Source organism: Engraulis encrasicolus, chromosome 1 (assembly GCF_034702125.1).
Source record: "Engraulis encrasicolus isolate BLACKSEA-1 chromosome 1, IST_EnEncr_1.0, whole genome shotgun sequence".
NCBI classification, from domain to species: Eukaryota; Metazoa; Chordata; class Actinopteri; order Clupeiformes; family Engraulidae; genus Engraulis; species Engraulis encrasicolus.
Genome location: NC_085857.1, coordinates 48,348,100 through 48,362,192, shown reverse-complemented (window position 1 = coordinate 48,362,192; position 14,093 = coordinate 48,348,100). Strand labels below are relative to the sequence as shown.

The following is a 14,093-nucleotide window of genomic DNA, read 5'->3' as shown; positions in this document are numbered from 1 at the left end:
AACCTCGGTTGACCTTTTGACTTTCAAAGGTCAAGTTCTATGCTGGCAACCATGGACCATGAAACCTTTGTCCATGCTGATAACTTCTAGCATGATTGTCAACTTTTGAAAAAGAATTCCATGGATATGAAGACCCCCCCCAAAAGGCAGACTAGAAAATGCATTGTTTTTGACATTCAAATTTGACCTTAAAAGTCAAGTTCCATGTTGGCAACCAGGTGATTCTAAAACCTTAGTCCATAGTGATAACATCTAGCATGGTTGCTGACATTTGAAAAAGAATTCCATGAATATACAGTTCCCAAAATAGACTAACCAGAAAATACATCGTTTTTGACCTTTTGACCTTCACATTTGACCCTAAAGGTCAAGTTCCGTGTTGGCAACAAGTTGATTCTGAATCTTTAGTCCATGCTAATGACTTCTGGCATGGTTGCCCACTTTTAACATAATTTTAACATTTTTTAACTAAATAACACTGTTATTTGACCGTGGTTGACCTTTTGACCTTCATATTTGACCTTAAAGGTCAAGTTCCATGTTGGCAACCAGGTGATTCTGAAACCTTAGCCCATGCTGATAACTTCTGGCATGGTTGCCAACTTTTAACAGAAAATGCCATCAAACATTTATTTTAGGGTCTTGGCAGGCTGACTACTGTGTCTCACCCGACACATCACGCTCACTTTAGTGGGGAAAAGAACACAAAACGCCTTTGAAAGCAAGTAGTCAGTGTATTCAGAATGTTCAGCAGCAAAATGTAAACAATTAAACAATTTCACAACCACACAAAAACATTTCCCATTTTTTTTTTATAAATTACTTTTTTTTGTTTTTTACACAAATCAAGAAAAAGTTACATTGAAAATGTTTTGTGAGAGCTGACACTACGCTCTAGGTGCCATGGTGTTTTCCCTCACACATCAACAGTTAAGATTAATAATTTAAAAAAGAAGAAAAAGTAAGAAACTAGGGAAAGACTGACATGCTTTTTGAGTAGAATCAGGCAAATTACTACATGCCGTAACTACGGTAACTGCATAGCTCATGATGCTAGGAAGCCATAACCCTACAACCAAGCTGATGCTAACAAAAAACAAAAACATGTCTTCCAAAACAGAGATTAACATACCGGACAAATTCTATTATTCACTATCCCACGTCCCATAAGCCGTTTGGTTGGTAATACTATACTTGACACCGGGGTCATGCGCATGATAGGACATTGTCAAAACAGTGTCAATCAAAGACAAGTCATAAATATGTCAATGATATGAATGTTATATGGCCATGAAAAAGTTGACATTGTTTGGGCTTTCTTCACCATAATCGAATGTCACCTAATGACAGTCATACATTTTTAATGTAATTTACATAATGTTTGACACATCCATGGCCTGTGTCACAACATAAATATACATGATGCCACTGTCAAGTAAAGTGTTACCGTTTGGTTTTGTCAGTAAGCTTTGTTAATTCCCAGTAGATCTTCTAGAAGAAGCTTCTCTGGCTTTGACAAGAGGCATGAACCGTTTAAGCCCCAACAACTGTAAAGAGTTGCCACATAGTCAGTTAACTAAGCTGGCCCAGTCAACACACTCGTATAATCAGTACAGGAGCTGCAGCTAACCTTTTGATAGAAGAGTAAGCTCTTAAACCCCTCTATTAGCCCAATTACCATTTACTCGGAATTAACTGGGTCACTAAACCTGCTGCTTAGCCTATAGTCGCCAAATCACTGTGTTAGAATACCTCTACATCTGTCGCCTATACAAAGGCTACTTCCTGCTTTAACAACAGATGAGGTGACACGAGTGGTGCACAGTAAATACAGAGAGAACAGACCTAGCTTTAGAGTAGAGTAGAGTAACCATTAGCACCTGACAAAGCTAACAAGACATTAGACCAGTGTTTCTTAACCGGGGGGTCGGGACCCAAAATTGGGGTGCGGGGGGAGGGGTGGTGTAAAAATGTATGAATTGATGCTTTTATTGGAAAATTGTGGGTCCCAAGACTATTCCAGTTAAGAACCACTGCATTAGCCCACAGCAAAAAACACTGGAAACATTGTGCTGGCTTCAATCGGGAAAATAAAAACTTCTGGCTCACCGTGTTATTTATTAGACCATAAACTCCATTAACATCCTGACAGACGGACATAAGTATTGTAGTTTAAAAAAGCAAACAAACAGAAACATGGTGATTCGATGCAAAAGAAAAGCAGATGCAGAACAGCCCAGGTAAGAAATGATTACCATACATGGAGAATCCAGTCAATCAGTAGAGATGCAGTGATTGGCAAATTGGATCCATTATTACTTTACAATCGAGTTGCCACATGCTCCAAAAAATGACCAGAATTTAGGTGCTGGTTTAGGTGCTGCTTACAGGTATGCTGTGCTGATATTTTTCAAATATTTTTTTCACTGTTTACGTATTAACACTACGTGGATAAAGATAAAAACTCTACGGTGACACAAAAAATATCTGAATCTAAAAATATCCCAAAAAAAGGCATATTCTCAAACCTGAAGCTTTGAAATGAGCATTCTAAAACTCTGTTTACACGTAAACGAGAGGTCAAAACCAATGTGTTTTCAAAAATATCCGTATACGTGTAAAGCGCTTCTTACCTGTCCAATTCAACAAAGCAAGTAAAAACCAGGTGATTCCGAATATGTGGCACTGGATTGTAAATTACAAATGAAGGCAGGAGAGAAGGAGCATCTGCGACTACTACAGGTTATATTGTATTGGAATTCAGTGCAGTCATGAAGATGAATCAGTAACCATTGATAGCACTCTCAATGCTTTTGATTGATGCCTCAGTTTTGGGGGCTTGTTTCAACAGAGATGGCCAGTTGAAGGACTCTGTTATACTGTATTAAAATGGTGCAGTGCAGTACCAAGAGAAGGGGGGTAGGGATAGGGCTTGGATAGGGAAGGGATGGGGTTTAGATGGGCAACTAGTAAAAAAAGAAAATCACTGAAGTTTGTCTGTGTATGCATGTCTGTATCAGTGCAGTTGACGTCAGAGGATGAAGAACAGTATGGTGTGCGAGTGTGTGTGTATGTCTTGAGTACCAAGGGCAGTATGGAGGGGTGGTTGTGTGTGTGTGTGTGTGCGTGTGCGTGTGCGTGTACGTGTGTGTCCATCTACAGTACGAAGGGTAGTATAGGTGAGCGCAGGGTGGGGTAGTCTCTGAACTCCTTGAGGTAGCTGCGGTGCTTCCCCTTGGCCCAGACCGTCATCTGGATGAAGCCCACCGCCGTGAAGAAGGCCACCGGCAGACACTGGGTCATCACCGTGAAGCCCAGCCACGAACCCAACTGCAAAAAAAACACACACACATTAGTAAACAGACACACGAACTGACACTATGTCATTGAGGTTAAACAAACCAAACAGCAACAGACAGACACTCACTCACTCACTTGTGCACTCGCTCGCACACTCACACACTCACTCGCCCTGTCTTTTTCTGTTGGTTGTGGCTTTATGATCTCAATGATGCCATTGACGATCAAGCTATTATTCAATATCTCAAGAGGCCACAAGCAAAAAAAAAAACGACGAGAGGTACTAGTTTGAGATGGACCCAAAACCTTGTGGACAAGACAGTTGCTCACTTCTGTAGCCAGCCACCTTGTGGACCTTAGAGGTACTTCCACATGAAATGCTACAGAACTACAGTACTTTTATGTCTATCTCTGTGTTTATGTGCGTGATACCTCATAGGTGTAGTTGGGGCAGGAGACCAGTACGAAGATCCAAGTGAAGGGGTTCTTGGTGGGGTACGGAATCTTCCTAGTCTTGGAACCTGAGAGAGAGAGAGAGAGAGAGAGAGAGAGAGAGAGAGAGAGAGAGAGAGAGTGAGAGAGAGAGAGATAAAGAGAGAGAGAGAGAGAGAGAGAGAGAGAGAGAGAGAGAGAGAGTTTGACTTTTAAAATCCCCTTATTGAACCAACCATGGTCCACAAATCCAGCAAACTAACCCCACCTCCCACCCCACCCCATTAAAAACACCCCTTACCAAAGAAACATTAACCCAACACCCTCATTAGCTGTCCACACCACCTTATCCACACACCACTTCTTATTGAATAGTTCAGCAGACAGAGAAAGAGAGAGAGAGACTGTGACCCAGCAGCTACCCATATGGATGGACCTTTGATTGATTGAACTACATATGATAGATTTGTGTGTGAGTGTGAGTGTGAGTGTGTGTGTGTGTGTGTGTGTGTGTGTGTGTGTGTGTGTGTGTGTGTGTGTGTGTGTGTGTGTGTGTGTGTGTGTGTGTGTGTGTGTGTGTGTGTGTGTGTGTGTGCGCGTGCGTGTGTGTGTGTGGTTCTACCTGGTGGTCGGAGGTTCCGCAGTGCAATGTGGATGGAGAAGTTACCGATCTGACAGAACTGTGGAAACAAATACACACACGTTGTCAACAATCCGATGAATATGAGCAGCACATACTTCATTTGCAATCCATAGAGGTATACTACTAACACAAACAGATGCGAAAACATTAAAATGTATGTTTTAAATCCAACTAAAGATGTATATAATATTAACAATCTCACCAGGAACATGATGAGCGCGATTTTGACTTGCTGCTCTCCGTATACTGTGTGGGGAAAATAGACAAGACATAGGAGGTTAACTCACACGCATGCACGCGCTCACACACACACACAGATGCACAGGCGCGCGCACACACACACACACACACACACACAGATGCACAGGCACGCGCAGACACACACACATGCACACGTACACGCACACAAAGATGCACAGGTGCACACGCACACCACACACACACACACACACACACACACACACACACACACACACCGCGCGCACACACACACACACACACACACACACACACACACACAAAGATGCACAGGCGCACACACACACACACAAACTCCCCTTCTATTTCAAGTACAGAGACAGTAGAAGATCTGAAAACCACACACAAACACCCACAGGTGGCAAGAAAAACAAATGACAAGTGGTGGTCTCTTTCAGTTCAGTTCTTGTCTCTGCCCTCTGTTACACACACAGTTGTGTACTAACTTTGCGGTGTGTATAGTAGATGGTTGATGTTGTTAACAGATGTTGTTTAAAACTGTAAAAGTATTTTTTTAAATGGAAGAGTTTTGTTGCAAATTTGTGAAGGCACCATTTTTTAAGTTTCACATTTTATTATTGGAATGGCTACACAAACGTCCTTTCATCGATGTGTGAATACTTGCCAAAAAAATAATTGACAACATACTTTTTAAACCTAAATAAAATGCATGTTTGCAATGGAATGCAAAATGTCAATTTCCCTGAAAATGCACTAAAATGGATATTCATGTCATTCTGCAACGAAGCTCTTCAAATGTACATGGCCTCCCAACAACACACCAGAATGAACTGTGCTGGGGTTTTGTGTGTATTTATTCATTTATCCTTCATCTTGTGTGTGTCATCGTGTGTACTCAGCGTGCAGAGCGGATGGTTGAAGTAGTAAATGTATTACAGGGTTCCAACTCTAATTCAGATATAAAATTCCATGACTTTCCATGACTTTCCAGACCCCAAAAACAGAATTTCCATGACCACTTCCGTAAAAAAATTGACGTCAATTTGTTTTTTAAAAAGTGTGAAAAACAAAAGTTATCTTCATCCCTAGAGCCGACGCAGAGCGACCGCCAGACTTCAGTGGGCTCATGGCATTCTAGAATGTTGTACATAACTGCGTGAAACCCATCAGTCTCTGGCGAAGCGTTTTAGGATAACCAGTAAGAAACAATGTTATACACCAAACAACAACACACAACTACTAAGAAAATTCCATGATATTCCATGACTATGCATGCAAAATGGTAAAATTCCATGACTTGAAAAACTTTTGTGAAATTCCATGATATTCCAGAAATTCCATGACCCGTGGGAACCCTGGTATTATGTTATTCTACATGGTCTCCAGCAAAAATGAACTGAGTGGTGTATGTGTGTGTTTATTTATTTGTTTATGTTAGTGTACTCACTCGGTGGTGTGTAGAGCGGATGGTTGATGTAGTAGGCCATCCAGGCAGCAAAACCCCAGTAGTACGTACAGTTCTGAAATAATCACACACGCGCAAACAAGCACACATTCACACGCACGTACGCACGCACGCACGCACGCAAAGAAAAGTCATGGCCATTAGATCATGGATCGAAAACAATCACACACACACACACACACACACACACACCAAATACATGTGCCATTAGATCATGGATGTATTTTCGGACACACACTGCAATTTCGTGTCTGCGCTGTGGAAGATTCACGTTGCCATTGTAGTAGGTCATCAGCCAATCACATTATAGCCCGCCCTGCTGAGCTGTTCTCCTGCGGCTGATTGGCTACCATAAACCAATCCAAACAATTACATTATACCTGCCTTATTGCCTTACAAGATAACAACAGCAACAAAAAAAAGACTGACAACACAGTGTGTAGACAAATAGACAGCAAGTACTTTACAATGTGTGTGTGTGTGTGTGTGTGTGTGTGTGTGTGTGTGTGTGTGTGTGTGTGTGTGTCTGTGTGTGTCTGTGTGTGTGTCTGTGTGTGTGTGTGTGTGTGTGTCTGTGTGTGTCTGTGTGTGTGTCTGTGTGTGTGTGTGTGTGTGTGTGTGTGTGTGTGTTGTCTCACCTTGAATATGTTGCGTAGCGGCATGGTGCCGTGTGAGAAGCGATGAACAAACAGGGTCTCCAGTAGTCTCTTAACGTAGTGGAACGAGTGACACATGCACGCCAAACTAGAGAAGACAACGAGCACAGAAACCATTGCTATCCACAATCCTTTGTAACACATTTGCATGTACTGTGTGTGTGTGTGGGCGTGTGTGTGTCCAGATTCTCAAATCGTCTCTTGACATCGCAAAAAGGAGAGACGCATGCACGCCAAACTAGAGAAGACAACACAAAGAGAACCACATTATCCAAAATCCTTAGCAATACATTTGTTACTACGCGTACGTAGTGTATTTATAAGGTCTCAAAAAGTCTCTTCACGTAGAGGAACACATGCACGCCAAACTAGGGAAGATGGTGAAATAATATGCCGATGGTGAAATTATATCTCAGCACTTAAATGAAAGGACTGTTTGTGTGTGTGTGTGTGTGTGTGTGTGTGTGTGTGTGTGTGTGTGTGTGTGTGTGTGTGTGTGTGTGTGTGTGTGTGTGTGTGTGTGTGTGTGTGTAAGAACCGGTGTGTGGAGGGCCACACACACACACACACACACACACACACACACAAAGTGCGGAGCACTGCTTTGCCAACGTTCAATTCCGCTATTTTCCACACAAAGACGCACACTGGTGCCGATGTCCGGATATCTGCGGACATCGGCGCAGGGGTGTTGGAGTTGTATTGAAAACAGTGGAATCAAACATTGGCAGAGCATAACTCCATAGTACTTTGGCGGAAACCGGTGTGCAGAGGGACTGACTACCCAGTGCTTGTTAAATTGTTTGTAGTGAAGTCACATCACGTATATGGAAGTGGTGCGCGCGTGTGTGTGTGTGTGTGTGTGTGTGTGTGTGTGTGTGCGTGCGATACTCACTGTACTACCCAGTGCTTGCTGGTGCTGAAGTCGTATCGTGATGGGTATATGAACGGGACACGGAAATAGAACATCAGGTAGATGAGGAGAGGACCCGCATACTCAGTCAGGAAGACCTGCACACACACACACACAGAATGAGGTTAAGATCATTAAAGTATACTGTACACCAGGGGTATTCAATTAAATGTCAACGAGGGGCAGTTTTTCAAATTCCTCCCAGTAAAGGGGCCAAACTATACGCATGTATTATGGTTACCGACAATGAATGATCATTGAAGTGGAGGGTCTGGGGCTGGGGGTCCTCCCACAGGAAGTTTTGCATTTCTTAGATGTAATTTCCTGCATTTTAACGTCCCTTGTCCCGTTTCAGCACAATAACAGAACCCATACTTTTATCTCTAAATTCCGAAAAACGATTCTGTATTTCAAGGGGCTTGTGGAGGGCCAGAACCTTGCTGTCCAAGGGCCGCATCTGGCCCCAGGGCTGCCATTTTAATAGCCCTGCTGTACACCATCAACAAGACCTGCTTGTAATACACATGCTCGCTCGCTCACACGCACGCACACATGAAGAGAAATCTGTGTGTTGATCTGATTAAGGCTAACTGACTGAAAGCTGAGACGGAACTCTGTGAACTGATTTTTTTTTTAACTGATGTCAAAACAATTAGAGCCCCTGCATACTTCGTTAAGAAGACCTGCTCATGGCACACACGCACGCACGCACGCACGCACGCACGCACGCACGCACGCACGCACGCACGCACGCACGCACGCACACACGCACACACGCACACACGCACACACGCGCACACACACACACACACACACACACACACACAGGAAGTGGTGTAATGACAATTCTGCTGCATCTCAAATGGTGCACTTGTGCACTATAGTGTTCATGTTTCAGTGTGTATGGCGTATTAATGATGCACTGAAACATATTGCCCGAAGTGCACCATCCGAGACACAGCATTAAAGGGACTCTGTGTGAGATTTTTAGTTGTTTATTTCCAGAATTCATGCTGCCCATTCACTAATGTTACCTTTTTCATGAATACTTACCACCAGCATCAAATTCCAAGTATTCATTATGACTGGAAAAATTGCACTTTTCATACATGAAAAGGGGGATCTTCTCCATGGTTCGCCATTTTTAATTTAAAAAAAATAGCCGTTTTTAGCTGCAAAAATGACTCTACTTGGACCATACTAGAAAATATGTGTTTATTACTTAGTAAACGTTCATGTAAAGATCAAATTTGGCAATAGGCAGCCCAGTTTCAATGATCAGCAGAGTTGCAGTACCTTTTTTGACCATTTCCTGCACAGTGTCCCTTTAAGGCCCTACAACGTCAAGACATGCCTCCTACACATTATTGTCTTTCTTCTGTTTCATACACACATTGCATGCAATTACACATTGCATGCAATTGCACACGCACGCACGCACACACACACACAAATGCAATGCAACACTACACTGTGTCCTGGTATGCAGCAATTGCTGTGTGTTGTCTAAAGGTCAGATTAGACTTCTGCAACTGCGCTCGTCAAAACTCGCGTGGGAGTGGCCACGAACCAACATTGTATTCATGCATCTGCGAGTTCTGCGAGGTCCGAGGTCTCGTCGCGAGCCACATTTGAAATTGCGCGATTAGGTTACTTTCACTACATTGTAAGCACTGCGGTCATTATTAAGCACTGTTGCTTTCTATCCCGGTTAGCTAGGTATTTTCACACAAATTGCAAAGGCAATGCACTGGTATCATTATTTGACATACCCAGTCTGTTTTCACGAGCAGAAAATGCAAGCATGTAAAGACAGTTGATTCTGCCGATGTGTGTTTACATTCAGTGGAGGAACGGTAGTAAAACAGCAGGCATTGTGCCACGAGTGTTCAACTGATGCATTGTTTGTTACTTAGCTTGTATCTTCGTGTATTTACACACATTTCCACACAAGGCATTAATAAAGTTTTTTAACAGAATACAGCTCTGCTTTTGCAAACTACTGGCATTGCGCTGCCACAAGAACAGAACAAGGAAGTAGCGAGACGACCAATCATAGCGCCTTTTTGTCTGCGTACTCCGTGTCCGTCCGACGGATAGTTAGAATTTTTTCGAGGCGCTCGACGACGGGCGCAGAGCCTCTGAGAGGGGGGCGTGGACTCGCATAGACAGAAAACGGACGGACGCAGAGGCTATGCGTCCGAAGCATAAATCTAGCTTAAGACAGACTGGTGACACACACGCATGCACACACACACACACAGTCTCAGTTGCGTCAACAGACTTGGGACTGTTGGGGAGAAGAGCCTACGGATGCGCTACCCTGATGCAAAATGTGTGTGTGTGTGTACCTACTGTGTGTGTGTGTGTGTGTGTGTGTGTGTGTGTGTACGTACTGTGTGTGTGTGTGTGTGTGTGTGTGTGTGTGTGTGTGTGTACCTACTGTGTGTGTGTGTGTGTGTGTGTACCTATCTGTGTATGTGAGTGTGTGTGTGTGTGTACCTACTGTGTGTGTGTGTATGTGTGTGTGTGTGTGTGTGTGTGTGTGCGTGTGTAGTCTTTAATTAGCACTCAGTTAATTAACGACGTCATTATACCAGCAGCATAGGCCGGAAGGTGACCCTCGAAAAGTGCTTCAGAAACCGAACTTCGCTCCACAGCCTCCGAACAAACAGACATTCAGTTCATAAAAAAGAAAGACTTATATAGAGGATTTAAAACCTCTGTTCGGAATAGTCCGCACTGCAAGGCTATTCAAATTCGCAACGTGTAATGACGAACTACTGTCTCCGAGGCGTATGTAGATATTCGGCCGGCGTAATAATACTTTTCGCCTCGAGAGGTGCCACGGTTGAAGCGTCATCAGAAGGAACGAATCAGCTAACTGCTATGTCAGCTGAGATGAGGAGTAAACGGAAGTAGCATGGCTACCGAAGGATCTGGTCGATCATCTAGTAGTACCGAGGAAGACGAAATCTCGACCGAAAATGTACAAAAAAAAGACATCTTCGAAACGCAAGTTGTGTTACATGCATATATCTTCGGTCAAGCATGAAGAAACACAGAATTTCACCAATATACGGTGGAATACATATCGAAATTTTCGGCAGCGGCTAGAATTGAAGGGTGAGTGCAGAGACGTAGCAGAACATTTTAAGCAATGTATTGAGTTGGAGTTTGACGAAATTCCCGAGGATGCGGCTCTCCATCCCACATGCTACCGGAGGTTTATTGACAAGCGGGAAATTGAACGCGTCACACGGCGTGTCTTGCGAGAGGCAGAGAGGGGAGATGGCCAACAAGACCCCCGAACTAGCCAGGCTACCTCCGCTTTATCGGCTGTGACCACCACTCCGACCAGGAAACTGCGATCCAGATCAAGCTTGGCCATCACGAGCTCTGGCCCCGTTCTTCCTTCTGTCTGCATGATTTGCAAGAAAGACAGCAAATTTATCGTCGCGAGTGGCAGACGTCAAAGAGAACGAAAACACAGACTTTAACCGCAGGTAAGATTACTCTCACCCCCACCACACAGTCTATGCGAATGCATCCCATACCCCAAATCACACACACACACACACTCACACACTCACACACACACACACAGATGTTAGTAGAAGTTGACTGCCTATCTAGCCCACACTGCTGCACAATCATTGTTTTTTTTGTCTAATTCTAATATGAATGCACGTGTGAATTGGCATAATGTGTTATGTGTGTGGGTGTGAAATTACATTCCAATAGCCTGCAAAACATCCCCATGCCTATAGTACCCCCAGTGTTTTAGGTTTTAGATGTTTAAATGAATCACACTTTGTCTTAAATAGGATAGGGTATGTTTATATGGATGTCAAAGCATGCCTGATGTTGATATGACTCTGAATATCTGTTCAGAAATGTGGCTCCTCAGCCTGATGGCCTGTCTGGTTAAGACACTGCTTCTGCCATCCCATCCCCCGTGCCATTCCCCTACCCCCCACTGCCCCCCTCTCTCACTTGTACACTTGGGATTTTTCCGCTTCTGTCCCTGGGCAGCCTCAGTGACCAGGCTCAAGAGGTGTATCCTGGCTGTGCTGTACATCTGTGTGCTTAACCCCTTAGCACAGCATATTATAACCTTACTGTCACCAAAATTTTAATATGTATGTCTTAATCTGTTACTCTGCACTGTCATAGCAATGTTGTTATGATGTAGTTTTCAGCAAATAGTGAATAGGCCCGCTGGCAACCCCATCTGCACTGCAGTAAGAGGCTACGGAATGCTTTTTTGGGGGGTGCAACACCCATCGCCATTTTGTTTTTTTACAATACCACTCCACCAGGAAAAATGTCTAATTGTTTGCCTGTCTATTTATTCATTCTTTTTTCTTTTCTTTTGTACAAGGCAAGTTGCAGGAAGCAGCTGAAGTAAAGGAAGCCAAGAGCATCCTCATTCACATCAAGGACAGAGACTGTGTGGCTCTGGAGGTGCAGTACCACAGAAGTTGCTACAGAGAGTACACAAGGTTTTTGAGTGAGCCTGTCAGAGCAGAGAAAGAACAGTAAGTCAATGTTAATTTTATATAGAAACACAGTACAATGTGTGTCCTATGATTGAGACAGTTTGTTCTCACAACATGGATCTCACAAAGAAAGCTCTCACAACACACATCTTCTTCTATATTTTTGTAAGGATTGGGCCAACATTTGATCTGAGCTACAAGTTATTCTGCGAGAGGGTAATCCGCTAAAGGCTACTGATCAACCAAGAGGTGCTGAGGATGAGCCAACTGAGGAAGGCCTTTATTGCCCTTGTGCAGTCAAGTGAAGGTGTTGATGCTTCAACCTACAGGTAATTGCAAGTCAGTGTATTACGAATTTGTCAAATCCAAGGGAAAGTTCACGCATGTGACTTAAAGGACCACAGTCAATTTCAATATGCTGTTGTATTGCTCATACCCTTAACTTGTCAGTACCCGGTGATGGCACATTTTTCGGCTCAGCCCTTTCCGAGATATGAGCTATTCTAATGGGGCAGCATTTGTTTACATTGTTTACAACATAGGCCTACTCCAAATATTTAAAGGGTGTCGCTGTTTGCTAGTTGTCGGCTGATGTTGTATAACCTTTTGGATGTTTTTGGGAATAAATAAAAATGTTTTTTGAAATGTAAACAAAGCGCTGCCCTCATTACAATGACCAGAATCTCGGAAAAGGCTGAAGAAGAAGAAAAAAAAATCTCTAGTACTGACACGTCCAGGGTAGTGTGAGCATTACAACTGCATGTTGAAATTGACTGAAATTATTCTCTAACACTCTGCTTGTCATCTGCACATACTGTACTTGTAATATTTTGAAATAAGGAGGATGGCAGTATTCTTGATAGTGTGATGTTCGTTACAGTATGTGCTTCCCTTGGGAATACTTGGTATTATATCTGTTGCATAGCAAGTAAACTCCACCAATATTATTTATTCACTCCGAGTTAATGTGTGAGGGTGGCTATTGCATATCAGCGACTACATGAAGCCCCACTATGCTTGTACTGATATGCCTCTTTTTTTGTTGATTTGTGTTTACAGACAGGATATATTGAAGAAGAGGCTCAGTCGTGATTTTCCTCAGCTAGTGTTCCACACCCCCGCCAAACGCAACACATCTGAACTGGTTTTTGCTGAGAACTTGTCGACGAATGCAGTCTTGGACTTGTTACCATCAGGTGCAGAGACGACTCAGTCCAGCGAAATGAGCCAGACAGACAGCGACACAGAAAGGAGGAAGTCAAAGCAACCAACCACAGCAGAGGAGACACGGACACTTTACACAGCAGCTTTGCTTTTGAAGAGGCTGCTTAGTCACAGTCCTGGCATGTCATGCCCATGGCACCCAACTGCAGTAAACTTCAATCTCACTGAAGTCATTTGCTGTGGCATGCGCAAAAGATGTGTACCTGGATGCTTTCACACAGTTCATGAAAATGCCGGTTCATGTGTATGCCACTTGTTTTGATTTTTTTATTTGTTGTATAGTTATTAGTGAATAAATGAATACATGAATACCTGAATGGTCCTTATCATTGATCATTAGATTATTTCCATTTATTAATGTGAATATGAAAAGGTAACCTTATCATCCACTTGCATAAGCACTGTTACAATCACTTAGAGGGTTATCAATAGCCTGGGTTATCTATAGCCTACTTATTGTAATTGTTTCCATTAATTGCTCAAAACCACAGGATGAAATGTCAATTGCAAAATTGTGCCTTGTGCTGTAAATAAAGCACTGTTTATGATTTATTTAGAACTTATCCCAATCCAGAGATATATGCATGAGTATTATTTTTGATAATTGTTATTATATGTGAACATGAAAAGGTAACCTTATCATCCACTTGCACAATAGTTGTTGGTGCTATAAACAAAGCACTGTTTGGAGTTACAATCACTTAGAGGGTTATCAATAGCCTGGGTTATCTATAGCCTA

The 14,093-nt window shown here is 43.0% G+C and overlaps 1 protein-coding gene and 1 long non-coding RNA gene across 3 annotated transcripts in view; one reads left to right on the top strand and one right to left on the bottom strand.

Moving 5' to 3' along the window:
* Positions 1–714: 714 nt before the first annotated feature.
* Positions 715–14,093, bottom strand: part of tecrb (trans-2,3-enoyl-CoA reductase b) — a 40,488-nt gene continuing 27,109 nt past the window's right edge. For both annotated transcript variants that reach the window (XM_063204353.1, XM_063204346.1), the window contains exons 6-12: positions 7,611–7,726; positions 6,698–6,803; positions 6,042–6,114; positions 4,578–4,621; positions 4,355–4,412; positions 3,733–3,821; positions 715–3,330 (exon numbers count right to left, since the gene is read on the bottom strand). In XM_063204353.1, the coding sequence (XP_063060423.1) occupies positions 3,157–3,330; positions 3,733–3,821; positions 4,355–4,412; positions 4,578–4,621; positions 6,042–6,114; positions 6,698–6,803; positions 7,611–7,726 (660 nt within the window). In that variant the 3' untranslated portion in view covers positions 715–3,156. The remainder of the gene's footprint in view (positions 3,331–3,732; positions 3,822–4,354; positions 4,413–4,577; positions 4,622–6,041; positions 6,115–6,697; positions 6,804–7,610; positions 7,727–14,093) is intronic.
* On the top strand, positions 10,880–13,663 carry LOC134453582 (uncharacterized). Its single transcript, XR_010035662.1, has 4 exons — positions 10,880–11,134; positions 12,013–12,169; positions 12,301–12,459; positions 13,190–13,663. It is a non-coding gene; the product is annotated as an uncharacterized LOC134453582 (long non-coding RNA).